Source organism: Blennius ocellaris (genome assembly GCF_963422515.1).
Source record: "Blennius ocellaris genome assembly, chromosome: 7".
Classification (NCBI taxonomy): domain Eukaryota; kingdom Metazoa; phylum Chordata; class Actinopteri; order Blenniiformes; family Blenniidae; genus Blennius; species Blennius ocellaris.
In genome coordinates this window covers 4,106,123-4,125,045 of record NC_137656.1, presented here as the reverse complement: position 1 = coordinate 4,125,045, position 18,923 = coordinate 4,106,123, and the positions used below count along the sequence as shown (strand labels likewise).

The following is an 18,923-nucleotide window of genomic DNA, read 5'->3' as shown; positions in this document are numbered from 1 at the left end:
TCTTTGTTTGACGTTGCATGTGAACCTGGTTGAGGTTATTGGAAGCTACTACGTAATGTTACCCATCCACAGGAGGCTCAAAGCCGGCTGGACTACCTGGCAAATTGTTAAAATGTCAAACAAAACATCTTTTCTTTTTCTTTTTTTTTGCGACACAACGCAACACTGAGAATTTATTTATTTATTGACACCTCAATTTCACTCTCCAAACTCTCTGAGAGTCATTGACTTTACTGGACCAGCCCACTCAAGTTCAAATTGGGCTGCATGTGGCAGCTGAACTCAAATCAGTTTGACGTAATGACTTTATATGCAAAAAGCTGCATTTCTCCGTTTCCTTCCGCTTCCTGAATGTCGTACGTGTCGTAAAGGATCTATGACTGAGCAGCGACGTTGTCGGTAAAAGGGTTCAATCCTGTGTGAGTATGAAAACATGGGAATCGGATGGGACTCGCGTCGGTTTTCCCATGAAAGCCGTGAGTCACACGCCGGGGGATCTTTTTAAAATAGAAGATCACATGCGGAGAAAACGGGCTTCTATTCCCAGGCAGGGCTGAGTAATCCTCTGGTGGCGTGTTGACAGTGCCTTTCGGTGGCCGAGGCTCCGGCCCCCGGCGGCCCTCTGTGCTCTCGGCTCAGAAATGAGAGGCGGAGGACCTGCCAAGCGTCGTAACTGGAGCCGGTCCAGACCTCGTGCCTTGGGGCCGGGCGCTGCGGAGCGGCCGAGCCGGCGGGGCTCGGGCTGGCCGTGAAAGGCCTCAGTGTTGCCGCCGTCTCGGGAGCACACTGGAGGCTCTGACGGCGCCGGCGGAGCCGCGGCGAGGCTTAAGGGAGGTCCGGGACCCGCCTCACCCTCGCCTTGACAGGGTTTGGCCGCGGTCCACCAGCGTGCCGCCAAGACAAATATGACCTGCTGCGGCGGAGGTGGGTGGTGCGGCGCAGCAGTGTGTGGAGCTCTGTGCTGAGAGTCCCGCTGCTCTCTCAACACCTCGTCGCTTCACTCGCGAGTCCTCGGGCTCCAGTCTCTCGCCGCAGGACGACACGGCAGCGGGACTCTGTGATCTCCACTATTAACTCAGACTTTTGTAATTGTTTTGGCTGCTCAAATATGGAGAAGCAACTTGGAACTAAATCAGCGCGTACCGTCAAGAAACGGCGTCAAAAAAATCTAAAACGTCTATCAGAAGGAGAAAAATGGGAGAAAAGCAGAAAGAAAACAAAGATGCAACTTTGCCAAGTCAATAGTCGTATTTTCACCACATTTCCCAAACTATGATTCACAACGTTTCCTGTAGTTTGGCTGGTCATGTGACTTGTATTGATAAGAAGTGGCTCGCATATGAAAATAGAAATGTACATACTATCTGGAACCACTAGATGTCACTGTAGAACAATAAAATACTGCTATAGAAAAACTCCCAAAGCTCATCGTGGACTGAAAGCACAACGGAACAAAATCCAGAACAGAAGGTGCCGGACCTGGATTATCAACATCTACATCTAAACCATCGAGACTTGTATAACTTGTGACACATTTTTTGAGTGTTATGACTTCCAGTCCAGAATATACGGTAATGAAGAACATGAGAAACCTTGAGCACAATCTCAGAAAATGTAGAAAATAGAAGTAAAATCTAAGTAATCGAAGGCAGAACTAGAAGAAGGCGTCTTACTTACTTGTGGTCCACATGTTCTTTTTTTTTTCCTCAGAGGTCGACCTTCTACCACCTGCTGAGAGTGGGCTGGCCGGTGAGTTCTCCTGCTCCGCCACATGAGGGCAGCGGCTCGGAGACGTTTACCTGATTCCTGTTTCCCTTGTTCGTCAGGTGATGCCCGGACCGCCTGGACCCGAGGGGGAACTGGGCAGAGCCGGACCTCCCGTGAGTAAAACCTCCTCGTCGTATTCACACACACACACACACACTGTCATTCTACATCACTTCTTTCTACGGCCCAGGATGAGACTTTGTCTTTCTTTCTGATCGAGGGTTCTCCTGGAGACCCGGGGAACCGAGGCAGACCAGGACCGAGGGGGGACACGGTAACTGATCCGAGACTCCACACTAATCTGCTACTTTTGTATCCGTGTGGTCATTAGAGCCCTGCAGGGGGCGCCACTCCTGTCGCCTCGGCCTCGTTTGGTCTCGACTGGACCAAGGTCCCGTTCACACGACGACGTTTCAAGTGAAAACGCATCGTTTTTGTGTTTGTTTCAGAAAAGTTTTGTGTTAAAATGGTGTCTGTTCCCACGGAAACGGAAGAAACGCTGACAAAGATGCAATTGGCATGCAAGGCCGCATCGGCGTCCCCCCCCCCCACCCCCGTTTCCATGGAGACGGAAGTTGGAAGCCATTTTTCTTTTTTAGTTACGTTTTCATGAGCACTGTTGTCGTGACAACAAACTCCCAAAATCGAACAGTTTTTCAATGTCTCTTCCTGAACCACTAAAATGATCAGACGTGAAGCTGCTCCATATTGCAAACGATATTTCCATTGTTTTTGGTGGAAAAAATATATATTTTTATTTGGTGAAAAAAAATATATATATTTGTCGAGTCTCATAATTTTTTCATTTATTTTTCTTTAAATTAATTCATATTGTATTAATTGATTTAATGTATTAAATTTTTCTGTATTTTTCATAAATATTTCTGTCAATTTCATAAATTTTTCTATACATTTCTCTGTCTGAGATTATTAAAAGATGATCTTATCTATTATTTTATCTTACTGTACTTTTTTACAAAACATAAAGTACAACCTGAACATTTCTTCTAGATTTCTGCAGTTCATGTTTTCACAAACATGAACTGCAGAAAATGAAGTTGCTGTCAATTAAAAAAAAATTGCCATAATTTGTACACTTTTTTTTTTAGACCACCTTGTGGCCAGTTTGTGCAATTGCCCTCCTGAGCTCTGGTCTTTCTCATGTCAGGGCCACCCCGGGCCGAAGGGCGTCCTCGGCAGGGCCGGGCGGAGCGGCAGGGACGGCAGCCCCGGGGTGGATGGTCATCGGGGGCCTCCCGGTCCACTGGGGCCCAAGGTGAGGAGCTCCAGCCAGCAGAGGTTTCATGGTTACGGCGAGAAGCCGGCGCAGTTTGGTGACTGTGTGTTGTCCTGTCAGGGCGTCCGGGGATTTAAAGGAGACGGAGCTGCACCAGGGGAGGACGGAGACGAGGTGAGCGAGAGGAGGAGCCCACCGGATAAAACGACATCAAACACATCCTCATATATCATATATACACTATGGTCAAATTAGACCCGCCAGTAATACCAAGAGATTTGACAATGAAATAACTGGAACTTGAAAATATGTTAAAACGTCAATACAACTGAATGTTTGGTGAAAGGATTCTGACAAATTAAAAAAAATAAGCTGTGGAGACACAAATCACAAGAATAACAGTCACACAACAATTAGAAACCATTAATAAAAGCCTGTTTTCTCATTCAGGAGCAGCTTCCACAATACACACCTGGATTTATCTTAACATAAATTTATATTAGCAACACTGAACCCCAAAAATGCACCAGACTAATCATAAGAATTAAGAAAATTACAAATAATAATAATAATATTATGCATTGTATTTGTAATGCACTTTACATTTTTTTTTTAATCTCAATGTGTGACAAGTGAACATAAAAACATACGAATAAGAATAAAAGATAAAGGTGGGTAAAAACTGTTGAAAAGAGTTGGAGGTCTTCTTCTCCTTCTCCTTGTGAACATAAAGTTGCATTACTGCCATCTGCTGGTTGTTCCATGTACATTGAGTTAGAGGTCATACATCTTGACCCCGTTATTTACCCAAAGAATTTTAATGTAATTTTTAATATTTTATCTAAGGTCCCGTTTACACAGCGATGTTATACCAGGTGAAAATGGAAAACTTTCATTGCGTTTTTAAAAATCTGTTTCCAGGGCAACGGTACTCTGAGCCGCTTGAAATGCAACTTTTCAGAAATGCTACAACTGCACGTGTGTGCGCCACGGCCGAAATAAATAGTTCTGCTGCACACGCTCAGTAGATGGACACTAAGAACATTATTTTGACATCCCAGTTCATATTCTCCTGGGAGTTTTATTTTGACAGTCACCATAGAAACAATCCAACTTGGTCGTCTGTCCACACGGATGTCCGCCTTCTCACAATTGTTAATGTTGATAGTGTTTTTGTTCTCTGCTGGGTGCGTGTGCTTCCATTACAAAGGACACCACCACCCTCTAGTGGCGCAACATTAAAAGTACACCGTTTTTAGCGTTTCTGCTGTTTCCATGTAAACAAAGTTGCTGTGTAAACACAAAACCAAAAAACACAAAGATTATACATTTTCTCTTAAAACATTGTCGTGTAAACCGGGCCTAGCGACTTGGCTCATTATAATTGTGTAGGGTTTGTTTATTTTAATTTTTACTGCAGAATTTACTGGCTTTTATATTAAAATCAACTTAAAAAAAAAAAAAAGAAGAAACCTTGAGACTAAATATTGCAAATTTTGGAACGTGAAACATTCGTTCATATTCCTTTTGAGTGAAAATCAATCGTCTGTGATTGGAATGTTACAAATACGCTCAGAATTATCTCCGTCCTTCAAATTAACCGTCACCCTGCGTTTTGCTCGCTCGAGCATCTCCTTGGTTTTACATTAAAAAGTCTTCTTGGGCCCGATGCTGCCTCAGGAATCTCTCTCTCTCTCTCTCTCTCTCTCTCTCTCTCCCTCCCTCACACTCCTGCGCTCTGTGGTCTCACCACTCGGTCGGTTGCCAACATTTGCATCCCGGCGAAGAAGCCGCGAGCCACTTCTTCCTCGGCGGGCTGCAGGCTGAATGGAAGTAAAGAAAGATGCCGCTGTGAGGAGATCTGAGTGTTTGTGTTCCGTCGCAGGGCTTCACCGGCGGGCCGGGGCCGAGCGGAGACCGAGGCCGAGCCGGGGAAAAGGTCGGTGTGAAGAAAAGATGAGCGGGAAATATTCATATTCCTCCGTGTGAACGTCACCACTGAGGTTTGACCGTATCACCCTCCAGTGGTCAGGAAGGAGTACTACACCTCCAACTGCCCTGTGGAGTTTCAAATTAAAGTATTGCCAATCAATGTTGCAATCAGATGAGATTTAATTGGCCATTTTGGACATTTTACAATAAGGAAATAGAATAAAAGATGTTTTTCAATGGAGACATTTGGTTGATGGTATTACTATTGGTATTATTATTAGTGTTATTATTATTACTGATATATATATATTGTTATTGTTATTTTATTGCTACCATATTGTATTGTTATATCATTGCTACCATTATTAGTAGTACTATACACGAGTATTATACACTATTACACATTGTTATCTGTATTATTGTTATTATTATTATATAATGCCTACTTCTAATGGCTCTGCCACTGCACCTTACTATTTATTTATCTTGCTTTTATCTCGTGCTAATTTCTAAGTGCCCATGTTCCGTTCTGTGTTTTACTTTATGTATTATACCCAGATATTTTTATATTTTTTATTTTTTACTTTATTTCTATTCTATCGTATTTTATAATATTCGTATGTACCAGATTGCTGCAACAAAACAATTTCCCTTCTGGGATGAATAAAGTAATTATCTATCGATCGATCGTAGTTTGAGCTCCGCTCTCGTCCCCGGATGAAGGTTTTCTCAGCTCTTCCATTTCAAAGTATGAATGTCCACTTCCTTCATAAATGTCAGTTTTTCCCAGCAGTCTTTTCCAGAAGTTTCCCCACTCACGCATAATTTATTTTGCATCCCAAAGAGATTTAATAATAATAATAATTCTGCGTTTGCTCCTGCAGGGATTCAAAGGGGAACCAGGAGAACGTGGACCTGTTGGCCTTCCGGTAAGAATCACACAATCCTCCACACGTCTTAAAGTTGTTTTTGAGTTGACAACAAAACTTAAATCCTCACATTACTCGTACTAAGTTCAACGAAAAGGTCAATAATTACTTTAAGTAACTTTTGCGTTCCCTTTTTAATAGTCTAATAGGAAGATGCTCTATAAAATGAAATAGAATAAAAGAAATAGATTTATAAACTAATGACAACGGCTGAGATAAACTACCAACATGCAGACGGCTCTTTGAAAGGGAATCTAACTGCTACTTAAGCGCAATAGTGTTTACCAAGTTGCTCTGGTGGCCACAATTATTTCAATCTGTTGCCCAAATGTGTTCTGAGAGAATTCCCTTCAGCTGTCAATGTTCTCTGTGTCACTTCATTAAATATCTATAATTATTGATACTTTATTGTTTGAACAGTTTCATCCAGAGTTTATTGATTTATCTCAAACAGCAAACATTAAAATTCCCAATTTCAAGGTAAAAGTTTCTGCTTGGTAAATTAACTTTCTTTTCACTTTTTCATTCTAAATATTTTTAAATAAGCTGCATGTCAAACCACAAATTCTTTATCACTTTGATATTGAGACAAAATACATGCATTAATGCATGTATGTTCAGATCCGGTCCAACAGCAATAGATGGTCTTGATAACTACTAATTTTTATCTTCATTGAATCAAACCAAAGAGTTCCTTGTGAATGAGGCCACAAAATGAATACCATATGAATTAACATGATTGATAGACAGTGCAGCTGATGGATCATAATTATGAATATTATCTATATAGTTCCTTTTCAAAAAAATATTCACGTGTTCTTACGTTATTGGCTGAAAAAATTACATTTTGAACTCAATGTCTATTATATGAAGTAACTTATCAAATGATTAGCAAAACCTTATGAAGTAATTGACTTTATGACATTTAAAATAACAAGAATTATGGCAGGTTTGGTCCATATTGTGCGTCATACTTGTGAATAACTGATAAATGTGTTTTCCTCAACGCTCTCTGTGCCTCTCAGGGTCTTCTGGGTAGGAAGGGCCAGCAGGGGGTCCCTGGACTTCCAGGACCACAGGTACTTCTATCTACCAGGTAAATTATTATAATCTGAATGGGGGTTTTTTTTTCCTGGTAAATTGTTTCCGTCTTGTTTTAATCAGGGAGATAGTGGACATGACGGGAGGACGGGATCGCCAGGACCTCTGGTGAGTGTCTCTACCCATCTGTCTCCAACGCACACGGTTTTGTTTTCACAGCATGAAGTTGCCTTTCATTTGGTCCGTTTCCTCAGTACTGAAAAGATCAAAGAGTTTTGGTATAAGTGGAATCAGTAAATGTGACACATTTTACTTGTATGCATTTGCATAGTGAAGAAATCTCAAACCCCACAAGGAAAGGCCGGTTCAACTCCAGAACTTTCCTCCTGGTGATGAACATCAACTCAAAACCTCATATAAAGTCGTTCCAAATGATGCAGACATGAATTCAGGCTCATTGTGCATAAAAATAAAATGTGTCTCCTTCCAAAAAAACTGAGCTTTTTACTTCAGAAAGTTGAGACCCTGCAGTGTTCCCCCACTGTATTGTATACTGTTGAGTTTATATATCATATTATGATATTTATTATTACCTCAACTCTTAACAGGAGCTCAAAATATCCAATCTTTGCAACCAATGAAAAAAAATAAAGCTACAATCACAAATTCTTTGACAGGCCTGGTCTTTGAATGTCATAATCTTATTATTTCATATCTATATTTTCCCCGAAGAAGATAAAAACAAGTTTAAATATCTCAAATTCATCCATATCAGTTTTTGAGTAGCACAAAAAAAATACATGTTTATTTCTCGAAATGTGTTCTTTTGTCTTAAATGTAGCAATACAAAACACCCGGCACAGATCTTTTTTTTTATTAAATTCTTAAATATCTAATTGAACAGAATAAATAAACTAACAAATAAGTTGGTACTTTCTTTCAGCCAAACGTTTTACAGCACAACAAAACAGTTGTTAACTTTGGGAAAAACTTACTGTATTGTCTGGACTATATGTTTTTTCAGTTGTTTGTATGGCTATGTGACTTAAAGATAAATATATATATACAGTATGACGTACCACCTGTTGCCACTAGATGTCACTGTATGACCATAGAATGCTGGTACATCACCAACAAAAAACTCATTTAAACTAAACTTATTGTCCAGACAATATGGTAATAATCAAGCATGTGGTTTGTATTTCAAGTTGTGGGACAGAAGAAGAGCCCTGTTCTACGAGGATGTGGCTCAATCTGGAATCAAACCGAGGTTCCAGTTGGGTGAAAGTTCGAACCGCTACTCCACTGTACCATGGCAGTCGATCCCTCGACCGTCTTTTAGAACTTTAAATCCAACTTAGTGAGGGTGAGGGGATGACAATAAGTGTTGTCTCACACACATGAACTACTAACGTTCAGTGTGAATTTCCCAGGGTGCACCAGGGGCCACGGGTGGAATCGGACCACCTGGGGTGAACGGCTCAGAGGTTTGTCCGGCGCTTCAGATCCTCCGAATCATTTCCGTTTGAGTCAATGGCACAACAACAAAGTCTGACTCATTGTGTACGAAGGATTAATTTCATTTGTTGATTTGTTGACAAGGGGGATCAAGGCCCCACCGGTCCAAGAGGTCGAAAGGGCCCCGCGGTACGTCCGCCTGTTTTCTAGCTCACCCCTGAACCCGTCATGAGGACAAACCACGGGAGCGTCGGTGTGATTATTTGTTCTCATCTCTCAGGGACCGTGGGGTTTAGCTGGCGAGGCGGGCCCACCTGGACCTGGAGGGATCCAGGTACGCTCAGTGACGCTAACGCCCCATCACACGCTATCATAAAGCCTGAATTGTTCGGCACCGTTACCCATGATCCTCTGGTGGCTGCTTTCTTTTGCCAGGGTCATCCAGGCGCCGACGGCCCACCTGGTCCAAAGGGAGACCCGGTATGTTTCAATGCAATCATCTGCGCATTTAATGAATCTCAGCGCGACACTGACGTCTTTGTTCTGCCCGACAGGGTGAAACAGGACCGATTGGAAGAAGAGGCTCAGCTGGCATCGAAGGAGCCGCGGTACGTTCTGTGAAGTCATTGTTTTCTGTGCCGCCGACCCTCATCGGCGCGTTGCTGACGGTTTGAAGTTGGCGTTGCCGCTTCAGACCGAAAATCAAAAGCTGGGAAGGACCTGGATTGTTATCGCAGCGATGGAAACTTGAAACAGTTCGACACCCGCTGCATTCCTGTACTGATAGAACTTTGAGGCTTCAGAATGCAGAAGGATGAATCCTTTCAGGGCTTTGAACCACGTTGCTCCCCTACTGATGCCCCTCAATCACAGCCGGACTGGTGGACGTCTGCTGGGATACAAAGCTGGTCCACCTCAGGCTCGTTTGCTTGATTGTTTGGTTGTTGGGTGATTTAGTTGGTTTGTTGGGTTGTGGAAGAACTTTGACTGTGAAGGAACTTGTTTATTTGGTTTTTGGCAGTGATGGTTTCTGGAGGATGCTCTATTGTGGAATCGTGGGTCACGTTGGTGTGTTAAGACCTTAGGTGGCCGGTGTTTCTTGTGTGAGAAGCTCTTTGGGGTCCTGGTGACGGAGGCTTTGCAGCAGCCAAGCCTAGAGGAGACAAAGGTGTAGATGAATCTCTCAGTATCAGGAATGATGACGAGAAGGACGGAGCTTTCAGGTGTTTTATAGTTGGAGGGAAGATGTTTGATGTGGTTGTTGAAGATCTGGCAGGAGTTCACAATCATACCAAGACTGGTAACGATGGATGAGAGGGTTTGTTCAGTAAAGGAGGTCTTGAATCTTTATCTTGAATAACTTCTGCTCCTTAAAGCATCGTGTGTTTTTGACTCGGTGATAACGTCAATACTTTTCTGCTCTTTGTTTTATTTTCAGGGGATTTCTGGAGGTTCAGGACCAAAAGGATTTCCAGGTGGAACCGTAAGAACCATTTAATGTTTGCATTGAGGCTTTTTCTTCATGTGTCAGATTTAACAAACGCCATGTTAACGAAACATCCACAGGTTAATTTTACCCGACTGAAAATGTGTTGTTGCAATAGTGATGGTTTTGTGCAGTGAAACGTCTTGGGAGTTATAATGGACAAAAACCAAAACACATGATCTCATGTCTGGTCGTTGGATTTGGGAAGACGCAGGACTGGTTTTAAAAGAGTCTGGTCTTTCATGTCCAGGGCATCAGAGGACACAATGGAGACAGAGGAGAGGCTGGACCCAAAGGAGACAAAGTAAGTGAAACACGTCAGTGGGAATAAATAATAAAACGAGTCCGATTATAGATTAAACTTTAATGCAGTCTGTTTTTTCAAAATTGTTTTTGTGTTGTCTTTTCAGAAAGGTTTTGCCTTTTTGTTTTTAAACGTTTGTTTCCATGGAAATGGCGGGAAAAACTAAAAACAACGTAGTTTGTAGTTTTGTTTCCTCCCTTTTCCATGGAAACAGTGTTGTAGTGTTTTCAAAAAGTTCCACCTTTGGAGCAGTTTGAAAAAGTTCAGTTTTTAGTGGACTTGACACAGTCGCATTAATAAATCTCCCAACCTCCAAACTTGCTGTCCCTTCAGGGTCCACCGGGGGCAGCAGGGATCCCGGGTCCTCAGGGGGAGAGGGGCGAGCGGGGCCTCTCAGGCCCTCCGGGGTCAAGAGGTCAACCTGGACCTCTGGGAAAAGAGGTACAGAGGTTTGAGTGTGGCATGAGTCTCAAGCAAATTTGGTTTTGAATTTCCAAGTCATTTTTATTTGAATGTCGATCAAGTGCTAATTAAAGGTCAAAGGTCAGAGTGAAATGGAAGTGATTCTTTAAGTGGCAGTGGCACTTCCAGATGTAAATACTTGATAATGTATGATGATTTTATCTCCTATAAACGTGCCGTTTCCTCCTGCTTGCGTCTCTTCAGGGTGAAAACGGTGAGGATGGTCTCCAGGGGACAGCTGGGAGACAAGGGTCAAAGGTCAGAGGCTTTTTGTTTTACAGCCTGATCAACGTAAAACACATTTTCCCACTTTTTATTTTTTTTATAACCATAATTAAAAAGTGAATCAAGCTTTTAATGATTAAATCCTCTGTTTTTATTCATGTTCCAGGGCAGCAGAGGCATAACAGGACCAAACGGGAACATGGGCCCCAAAGGAACAAGGGTAACCACCTCACATTTAGGAAACTCACATTTATCAGCATTACATGATTTTTTATTTTTTTTTTCCCCAATCATTTTCTGTTTGGAAAACAACTTTTGTTTTGTATTCAACGCTTCACAGGGTCGCACCGGAGTCCCGGGCCTGTACGGTCTCCCTGGCACGCCGGTAAGAACCTCATCGACGGCTTCCTGGGACACAAGAAGCTGTAGAAAGTGAAGGAAGCTGGAATGAACGGGATTTAACACTCATATAGACCCTGTAGAGAAGTGAAACAGCTTCAACCAGCAAATATGTCAGGCTTGTAAATATTTTATTTGTTTTTTTAGAATATTATATAACCTTTGTGTTTTTAAATTGAATTAATGTTTTCTTTTTTTAATATTTCGTTCAGCTTTTTGTTTTATTTAACTTTTTCTGTTAATCTTACTTAAATGTTCTGTGTTCTGTATTGTATTTATTTACTATGACATGATGGGTTTATAGTCTTTAGCTTCTCTCCTGGTGCCCATTTTATCAGCTCTTTATATTTCTTTTTTGTGCTTATATGGAGTGGTGGTGAGGAATTCTTCTGGGTATTATTTATTTTATTCTTGCATAAAAAGTACCAAACAAATTTACAATCTGACCAGTGGAGAAGTTAATCTGATGTGATATCAGTCATTCTGTGTCTTTTCACAGGGTTTTAGAGGCCGAGTTGGGGTTGAGGGACCAGAAGGAAAGCCTGGTACACAGGTTCCCATTTTATAACTTCATCTCATATGATTCTGTTGTTTGTGGTTTTTTTTTTTTTTTTTTCCCCCTGCATTTGTTGCTTTAATGAAATCTTTACATTTTCGGTTTTCACACTGTGACCCATTCATTGATGTCCCGTCTTCCCCTGCAGGGCATTACTGGTTCTGTGGGATCATCTGGAGCTAAAGGAGACAGAGTGAGTTGGTTCTTGTTAAAAAAAACACCCACAAGTTTCAAAACTCCTCAGCCTTCAGATGCTCTAAACCAGGGGTGTCACACATGCGGCCCGGGGGCCAGAAGCGGCCCGCCAGAGGATCTAATCCGGCCCGCCATGTGATTTTTTTTTTTTAAGTATAAATATGAAAAGTGACAGGGGCTGATCTAAAAACACTAGATTGGCAAAAATGACATTCAAAACCACCCTTGGTCAGAATTTGACCCCCGACATTAATGCATCTGTGGAGGTCACATAACGCAACACCTTTCACAATAAAACAATGAGTCCAACTTATGTGAAATGATACTTTAGACACGTAAAGTCAAAAAAATTTCCAGATGATGACAAATTGTTTTAATCCTGAATTAAAATATGATATCTAGAGACAGGTGACTGAGGGGTTTTGTTTTTTTTTTGCAAATATAATATCTGATTTCCTTTAATATGTATATTTCAGAATAGACTGGCAAATTCTTGCAGTTACAACAGGATCAAAAGCAGGAAAGACTTTGACATTTGTCCAGATCTGCAGTTTAATATGTTCTGTTTGACTTGTTCGGCCCTCCAGAGGTCAGATAAGGTTGATGTGGCCCCTCGACTAAAATGAGTTTGACACCCCTGCTCTAAATGATCAACCTTTTACAAGTTTAACTAAATAATATGTTTCAACTTGTTATAGCGAGCATTAATAATAATGTTGTTTCAGTTCTGCCCTTCAGATTTTTCCGTTTTTAAAGTATCCTTCTGCTTTCTGCCCGGATGAAGGGATTCCCGGGTGTGTTGGGCGATCGTGGACGGGTCGGTCCTGCCGGATCACCGGTAAGTTAATCTGCATCCTTAACCCCAAAACGCTGATGCCGCTTTGAATAGGAAAGCTGGTGAAATCAGTCACGTGTGACATTAACAGGGTCCTCCAGGAAAGCCGGGACAGAACGGGGTCCCTGGATCAGCGGGGGCGAAGGTGAGCACATCCCCAAGTACGATTATACAGTTTATTCGGTAGTACGAACCGTCACGCCGTACGAGCAAGGTAACATCCCAAGACGATGTTCAGAGACGTGAGGAAACTTTTTTTTCTCCGTCTTTGTTTTGTTCTGATGTTGATGCGTTCCTTCAGGGCTTTACAGGAAAACCAGGCTCGCCAGGACCTCAGGGCTCGGTGGGCATGTATGTAAGTGACCGCTATCGATTTTTTGTTTTCAATAATAATAATCCAATAATCTATTTAGATGAGACGTGTGATTAGCATGGATTTAAAAAAAAAAAAAAAACCTCTTCCTCAGGGTTACTCTGGAGCGGTGGGTCTGATCGGGAGACCCGGCCACATGGGGCAGAGGGTAAGATCGTTGAGCAGAACATGATCAGTTTCCATTAATCCCGGGCTAACCCAGTCCTCCTGGAAGTTTTCCCGTTAGAAGCAGCGTTAGCGTTAGCATTAGCTGGCTACGTGGGGCTGTGACGAGCTGGCGAGCCCAAGAGGTTTATCGACATCTCTACAACCTCTTGATTCTTTTTGATGGTTCAAATTTGTAGAAGGGAATCTTTTCAGGGGGACAGTGTTTTTTATACGAAACAAAAAGAGAGCTGCTGTTTCTCTCGCTGTACTTGCGAGTCGACTGTTAGCATTAGCATTATCCAAAGCAAGTAAGTTGTTCCGATTTGATCAAACTACTGAAGTAGGTCCAACAATGGGTGTGACCACAAACTGTTTTCACTTAACTTTCTGTAAGCTCTATTATGAATCGCAAGATCTTAGAAGTCTTTTTTTTGTTAAATTCAAAGAAGTAACTGTAATCAAGTACTGATGTCTAGTAAACGTATCCAGCCATTTAGTGTCCATCCAGAAAACAGGAAACATCAGGGAGCAAGTAGAATGAGACACAGCAAACGCGTGCATATCCTGCACAGGTGGTTTATTAAAGTTATAAATGAAAAAAATGTAAATGTTCATGTGAACTGTTTTGTGCTGTGCAGGGAGACGCTGGTGTCAGAGGTTCTGCTGGAGCCCGCGGGAAGCCCGGACCCCCTGTGAGTGTTTGTGGGGCTTAGAGTACACACACACACCACACACACACACACACACACACACACAAGTATTAAAACAGTGTTTTCTCAGGGTGTGAAGGGCCCGGCTGGTGAACGGGGCCCCCCAGGACCTCAGGTGAGAAGATGAAAACACCCAAACACGTAAATATTGTTGCGATAAAGCCGAGCTGAGCCGTTTCTCCTCTCCTGGTCTCAGGGCCGTCAGGGAGAGCCGGGGCCCAAAGGCGTACGTGGACCACCGGTGAGTGGGACCCCCTCCTTCCATTGCTCGGATAACCTTCTCGTATCAAAAACCACATCCAAGCATCATCTTGCTGCTAACGCAGTGTTTTTCAACCTTTTTTGAGCCAAGGCACACTCTTTTTCTTTGTAAAAATCTCGAGGCACACCACCACCTGAAAATGTGAAAATTGTAGCCTATATTAACAATATAAAGTCATTCTCGTCAAAGTTTTATCAACAGGAATCAAATAAATACAGAAAAAAAGTACTTCCCAATTTCTTTTTTTTAATTTTTACTCACTCAGTGTGAAACCTGGACCTGATTGGATGAACACAGAGTTGAGATCCTGGTAGGAATAGAAGACAGACAAACACCAACATGTCGAGTTCGGATGTTCAAATCCTCCCTTTTCAAAAACTTCTCCATCACCGTCACTGACACAGTACTTTGATACAAGATGGGAGCAGCTGCAGGTGGTGGTGATTAACGAGACTGACGCCTGTCAGTTTCGATTTCACCGGCACACCCTAACGTCTTGTCTCAAAGTGCTGTGCTGCCATCTATTGGCGAAGAGTATTTATACATGATTGCTCTGCAACACACTGCCGTTGTCGGCTGTGAGAGCAAATGTTTATTAGAAAAAAATGTGAAATTGGATAATTTCCCACGGCACACCTGACTATATCTCACAGAAACACCAGTGTGCCGCGGCACAGTGGTTGAAAAACACTGTGCTAACGGACGGCCCCACAACGGCTTTTATTTGTGTTTTTTTTTTTTGTTGTTGTTTTTTATGAGATGATTTGAGGTTTACGTGAGAGATGTTTCACACGTCGAGTCTGACAGACATCCAAAGTGCCAAACACCATTGTCTTTTTGAACAAGGGCCATGAATCATGTTTATTGGTCAATACAAAATGCTAAATATTTATGATTTCATGTGATTTTCTTATATAAAACACCATTTTTTTCACCCGGATTCCTTTTTCCTCTCAGGGCGCTGCAGGCCTACCGGGGCCGCTCGGTGGCCTGGGAAGACCCGGTCCACATGGCAGTCAGGGGCCTCCGGGTCCTCCGGGCTCTGCCGGACCACGAGGGTTTCCAGTGAGTGGGTACTTTTGAAACCTTCATGTCTTATTTGCTGTCACTGTTGAAATGCTGCTGGAGGCGACGCTCCCGATCTGCCTCCGGCGCTCCCAACGCCGTTCCCTCTCTGCTCTCCAGGGTCCGGTGGGGCCGGTGGGACCGGCGGGGCTGGCTGCAGAGAAAGGCCAACAGGTGACTTGACTCTCGTTCTACGTCCTACGATTTGTAACGTCTGACATTCAGTCTTGCTCTCTGAAGCTTTGCTTGAAAAAATACGAATAAAAAAATAAATGTAATGGAAAATAATGAAGTTAGTGGGAGGAAGATGCTCTATTATGCTCTCTATTATCTGGATTCTCAACATCATTGATCCTGTTTAAAAAATTTATGTAATTTTCAGGGACTTCCGGGTTCCGCGGGCGATGCTGGAGCTCCAGGTCTGAACGGGCAGCAGGTCGGTTTTGTTCCTGAGATAATCCAGATGTGATCAGACGAACTTAGAATCGTTTTAGTGGCTCCTAGAGGATGTTGTTTATTACTCTGTGCTCGTTTTTTACACATCACTGACAACGTTTTTAATCAATGCTTTTTTGATGTACTACCTTTAGTCAGCGTGACCTTTTTTTATTTATTCATTTATTTATTTATTTTATAATACATAATGTAATGAGTGAACATGAAGGTCTTTTCAGGGTCTTCCAGGAAAAGCTGGTCAAGAAGGAAGTCCTGGGAAAAAGGGGGACCAGGTCCGTGAGATTTAAAAAAAAAACAATTTTTTCACAACATACATCGAATTGTTTTTTATGGGTGTGGTTTCAAAATAAATGTTGGGCTTCAATGTTAAACAAATACGTCTGTAACAAAATGCAACATTTAAAACCAATCTTATTTCATCAATAGATGATCAATGAGTGTCTCTTTTTGAAAACAAACAAACAAACAAACAGGGCTCTCCGGGCTCCCGGGGACTTCCAGGGCCCCTCGGACTGACGGGAGAGCCAGGACCTCCGGGCTCCCGAGGGCTGCAGGGTGAGCCTGGGCAGAGGGGCAAAGAGGTTAGATGTACTGTCATTCTTCCATTTTTTTTTTTTTTTATCCAGGAACCTGCAACTACGTTGATATTTATGATGTGTTGAGTCACTCAAAAATCTCCATGGAAACATTAGAAGCTGCATTGGGGAATTCTTTTTGGTTTATTTTAATAGAGAGAGAATTTTTGAAAACGCCAGAAATGGTTAAACCCTCCACAAAGACGGAGCCATTTGGCCAGTCAGCGACACACATTTTTTTTCCTCCATTGACTCTGACTCTTTCTGCAGGGGGAAGTTGGAGAACCTGGTGTTCCCGGGGATCTCGGGCCAAAAGGAGCAAAGGTCACTTCAATCGACAGAGCCGCAAATACTCCGTCTTGAGGAATTCAAAGCGTTCACCAACACCTAAAGATACATTTCCGTTGCTTTTCCCACGGTTCCCAGGGAGCGGTAGGGAGTCGTGGCGGTTTGGGATTCGTGGGGCTCCCAGCGGTCCCAGGCACCCGAGGGCCGAGGGGGTCCAAAGGAGAGAAGGGTTTCCCAGGCTTGATGGTACATGGGCCTCCATTGATTTTTAATTTTTTTTAATTTTTTTTTTTCCTTCTTGGTAAAAAACCCATTGGACCAGATGTTTGACTCGTAACTTGATTTGTGCACACAAATTCGTCACGTTCAGCAGACCTGTGGTGTGATAGGATGCAATGTGACACTCACCGTTTCTTTTTTTTTTTTCTTTTTTTTTTTTGCTTCTTCTACATTTTATTTTTTTATGCTGAGTCACTTTATTTATTATCCTTTTTTTTTTTTAAATGTTAAATTTATTTAAGGTAGTGCAGATAAACAATACAAAATGATAAACAATTCCAAAGATGTCTAAAAATGAACAATACATTCTATATACAAAAGTAATACAAACAAGTGCTACCTCAAATACTATTTACATAATGTGTGTGTGCTTGTATATGAAATACTAAGTGTGACTTGGTTATGTTTATGGAGGAAACAGAGGAGAAAGGAAATAGTTTGTATAGTAACATAGAAAGGAGCAAAAGAGAAGAAAAAGTGAAATTCTCCATTTTGTAGCAATTGAATGAGTTTATTTTGGAATCGGGGTTCTATTGTCATAAACTCAGGCAGTGTTGACTGAGATTCCGTAATAATATAGTCAGACAGCAGATTTTTCCATTGATGTATACTGATATTTTTTGATTTCCAGTTTGTGAGTATGGTTGTCTCTGCGATGGTTCGGGCTACAAGCAGTAGTTTAGTATATGGTGAGTCGAGAAACACTCACCGTTTCCGAGCGTCGGCTGTGACCAAAACTGGACCTTCATTGCATGGAAAAAGACGTTCTTGACCCACAGATTTATTTTTTTTTGTTCTCCTGAAGACGAGGCTCGCCTCACATTTTGAAAACCAACGACTAATTTCATCTGCCTTTTTACGATTTAGTTTTTATTGTATCTCATTGTTCTCATGACCATTTTTATTTGTTTATTTATTTGTTTCATTTGCAGGGTCAAAGCGGCCTGGTGGGGGTGGTCGGACCATCAGGTTTACGAGGACTACGGGTATGTTTATTCGTTTTTGAGAACTTCGTATGAATATTTTTTTTAAAAAGAAAAAAATACTACGGATTGTTTGGATTCTGAAAAGTAATGCAAATTATGATCATGCACATGTGATCACAGCAGGCTCGATAATAAATTCCAGGCGCACTGATCAAGGAAAAATAATAAGTTAAAAGACAATGAAACAGATGTAAAATGAACATCAGATATGGGATGAAATGTTTTGAGTTTCGATTTACAAAATTGTATCATGAACCACTTCGTCTCAATGGAGTCGTTCAGGTATGGACACAGAGTTGAGGCTGATTGAAGATAGTCAATAAATACTCAAAAATGTATTTGTATGTACTGGTGTTTTCACCAGAAAGATAAATATTTGTGTCTTTTGTATCACTTGAAAAAGTAGAAGTGAAAGGTAAACATAATAAAATAAAGAAAAGTTCTTCGAGGAAATGTAGCTCCAGATTGACTGAAGGTCATTGAGTCTAAACTGGAGGCGGTGTGATAAAAAGTAGGGTGTCAAAATTAACGCGTTAATGCCGATTAATCCATCGTCATGATTAATCTGATTTAAAATTTTACTGCACTTAAAAAAAAGAAGAAGGCTGGGAAATTGTACATATTGTATATTGTTTGTGTGTACGTTGTATTCACAAATGAAAAAAAGATTAATTAAAAATTTTTTTTTTTTTTTTTTTACCACACTTAACCCATCTGCAGTGCAGACTGAAATGTACGGTCAACAGGATCCATCAATTTTCCCCTTCCTTGCATGCAATTCATCAAACGCAATTCAGAGATGAAAATTGACCCTGTTTAATCGTGATTAATCGAAATTAATCCACAGCAACCTTGTGATAAATTTGATTAAACATATTAATTGTTCGACAGCATTAATCAAAAGTGTTGAATACCTGCTGATGTTTAACACTAACTCCTCTGAATATAGTAATTGT

At 41.7% G+C, this 18,923-nt stretch overlaps 1 protein-coding gene across 4 annotated transcripts in view; it reads left to right on the top strand.

The window, feature by feature from the left end:
* The window catches only part of LOC308132145 (uncharacterized protein), a 52,453-nt gene that overhangs the window by 23,950 nt on the left and 9,580 nt on the right, over positions 1 to 18,923 (top strand). For 3 of the 4 annotated variants that reach the window (XM_080499132.1, XM_080499130.1, XM_080499133.1), the window contains 37 exons: positions 1,711 to 1,749; positions 1,827 to 1,880; positions 1,988 to 2,041; positions 2,936 to 3,043; positions 3,125 to 3,178; positions 4,890 to 4,943; positions 5,821 to 5,865; positions 6,891 to 6,944; positions 7,030 to 7,074; positions 8,340 to 8,393; positions 8,509 to 8,553; positions 8,645 to 8,698; positions 8,800 to 8,844; positions 8,919 to 8,972; positions 9,803 to 9,847; positions 10,101 to 10,154; positions 10,488 to 10,595; positions 10,821 to 10,874; positions 11,008 to 11,061; positions 11,182 to 11,226; positions 11,740 to 11,793; positions 11,945 to 11,989; positions 12,776 to 12,829; positions 12,918 to 12,971; positions 13,128 to 13,181; positions 13,294 to 13,347; positions 13,985 to 14,038; positions 14,127 to 14,171; positions 14,253 to 14,297; positions 15,276 to 15,383; positions 15,504 to 15,557; positions 15,766 to 15,819; positions 16,058 to 16,111; positions 16,313 to 16,420; positions 16,685 to 16,738; positions 16,841 to 16,948; positions 17,914 to 17,967. In XM_080499132.1, the coding sequence (XP_080355258.1) occupies positions 1,711 to 1,749; positions 1,827 to 1,880; positions 1,988 to 2,041; positions 2,936 to 3,043; positions 3,125 to 3,178; positions 4,890 to 4,943; positions 5,821 to 5,865; positions 6,891 to 6,944; positions 7,030 to 7,074; positions 8,340 to 8,393; positions 8,509 to 8,553; positions 8,645 to 8,698; positions 8,800 to 8,844; positions 8,919 to 8,972; positions 9,803 to 9,847; positions 10,101 to 10,154; positions 10,488 to 10,595; positions 10,821 to 10,874; positions 11,008 to 11,061; positions 11,182 to 11,226; positions 11,740 to 11,793; positions 11,945 to 11,989; positions 12,776 to 12,829; positions 12,918 to 12,971; positions 13,128 to 13,181; positions 13,294 to 13,347; positions 13,985 to 14,038; positions 14,127 to 14,171; positions 14,253 to 14,297; positions 15,276 to 15,383; positions 15,504 to 15,557; positions 15,766 to 15,819; positions 16,058 to 16,111; positions 16,313 to 16,420; positions 16,685 to 16,738; positions 16,841 to 16,948; positions 17,914 to 17,967 (2,172 nt within the window). Of the gene's footprint in view, positions 1 to 1,710; positions 1,750 to 1,826; positions 1,881 to 1,987; positions 2,042 to 2,935; positions 3,044 to 3,124; positions 3,179 to 4,889; positions 4,944 to 5,820; positions 5,866 to 6,890; positions 6,945 to 7,029; positions 7,075 to 8,339; positions 8,394 to 8,508; positions 8,554 to 8,644; positions 8,699 to 8,799; positions 8,845 to 8,918; positions 8,973 to 9,802; positions 9,848 to 10,100; positions 10,155 to 10,487; positions 10,596 to 10,820; positions 10,875 to 11,007; positions 11,062 to 11,181; positions 11,227 to 11,739; positions 11,794 to 11,944; positions 11,990 to 12,775; positions 12,830 to 12,917; positions 12,972 to 13,127; positions 13,182 to 13,293; positions 13,348 to 13,984; positions 14,039 to 14,126; positions 14,172 to 14,252; positions 14,298 to 15,275; positions 15,392 to 15,503; positions 15,558 to 15,765; positions 15,820 to 16,057; positions 16,112 to 16,312; positions 16,421 to 16,684; positions 16,739 to 16,840; positions 16,949 to 17,913; positions 17,968 to 18,923 lie in introns of all 4 variants that reach the window. The other variant, XM_080499131.1, reaches the window with a different exon arrangement.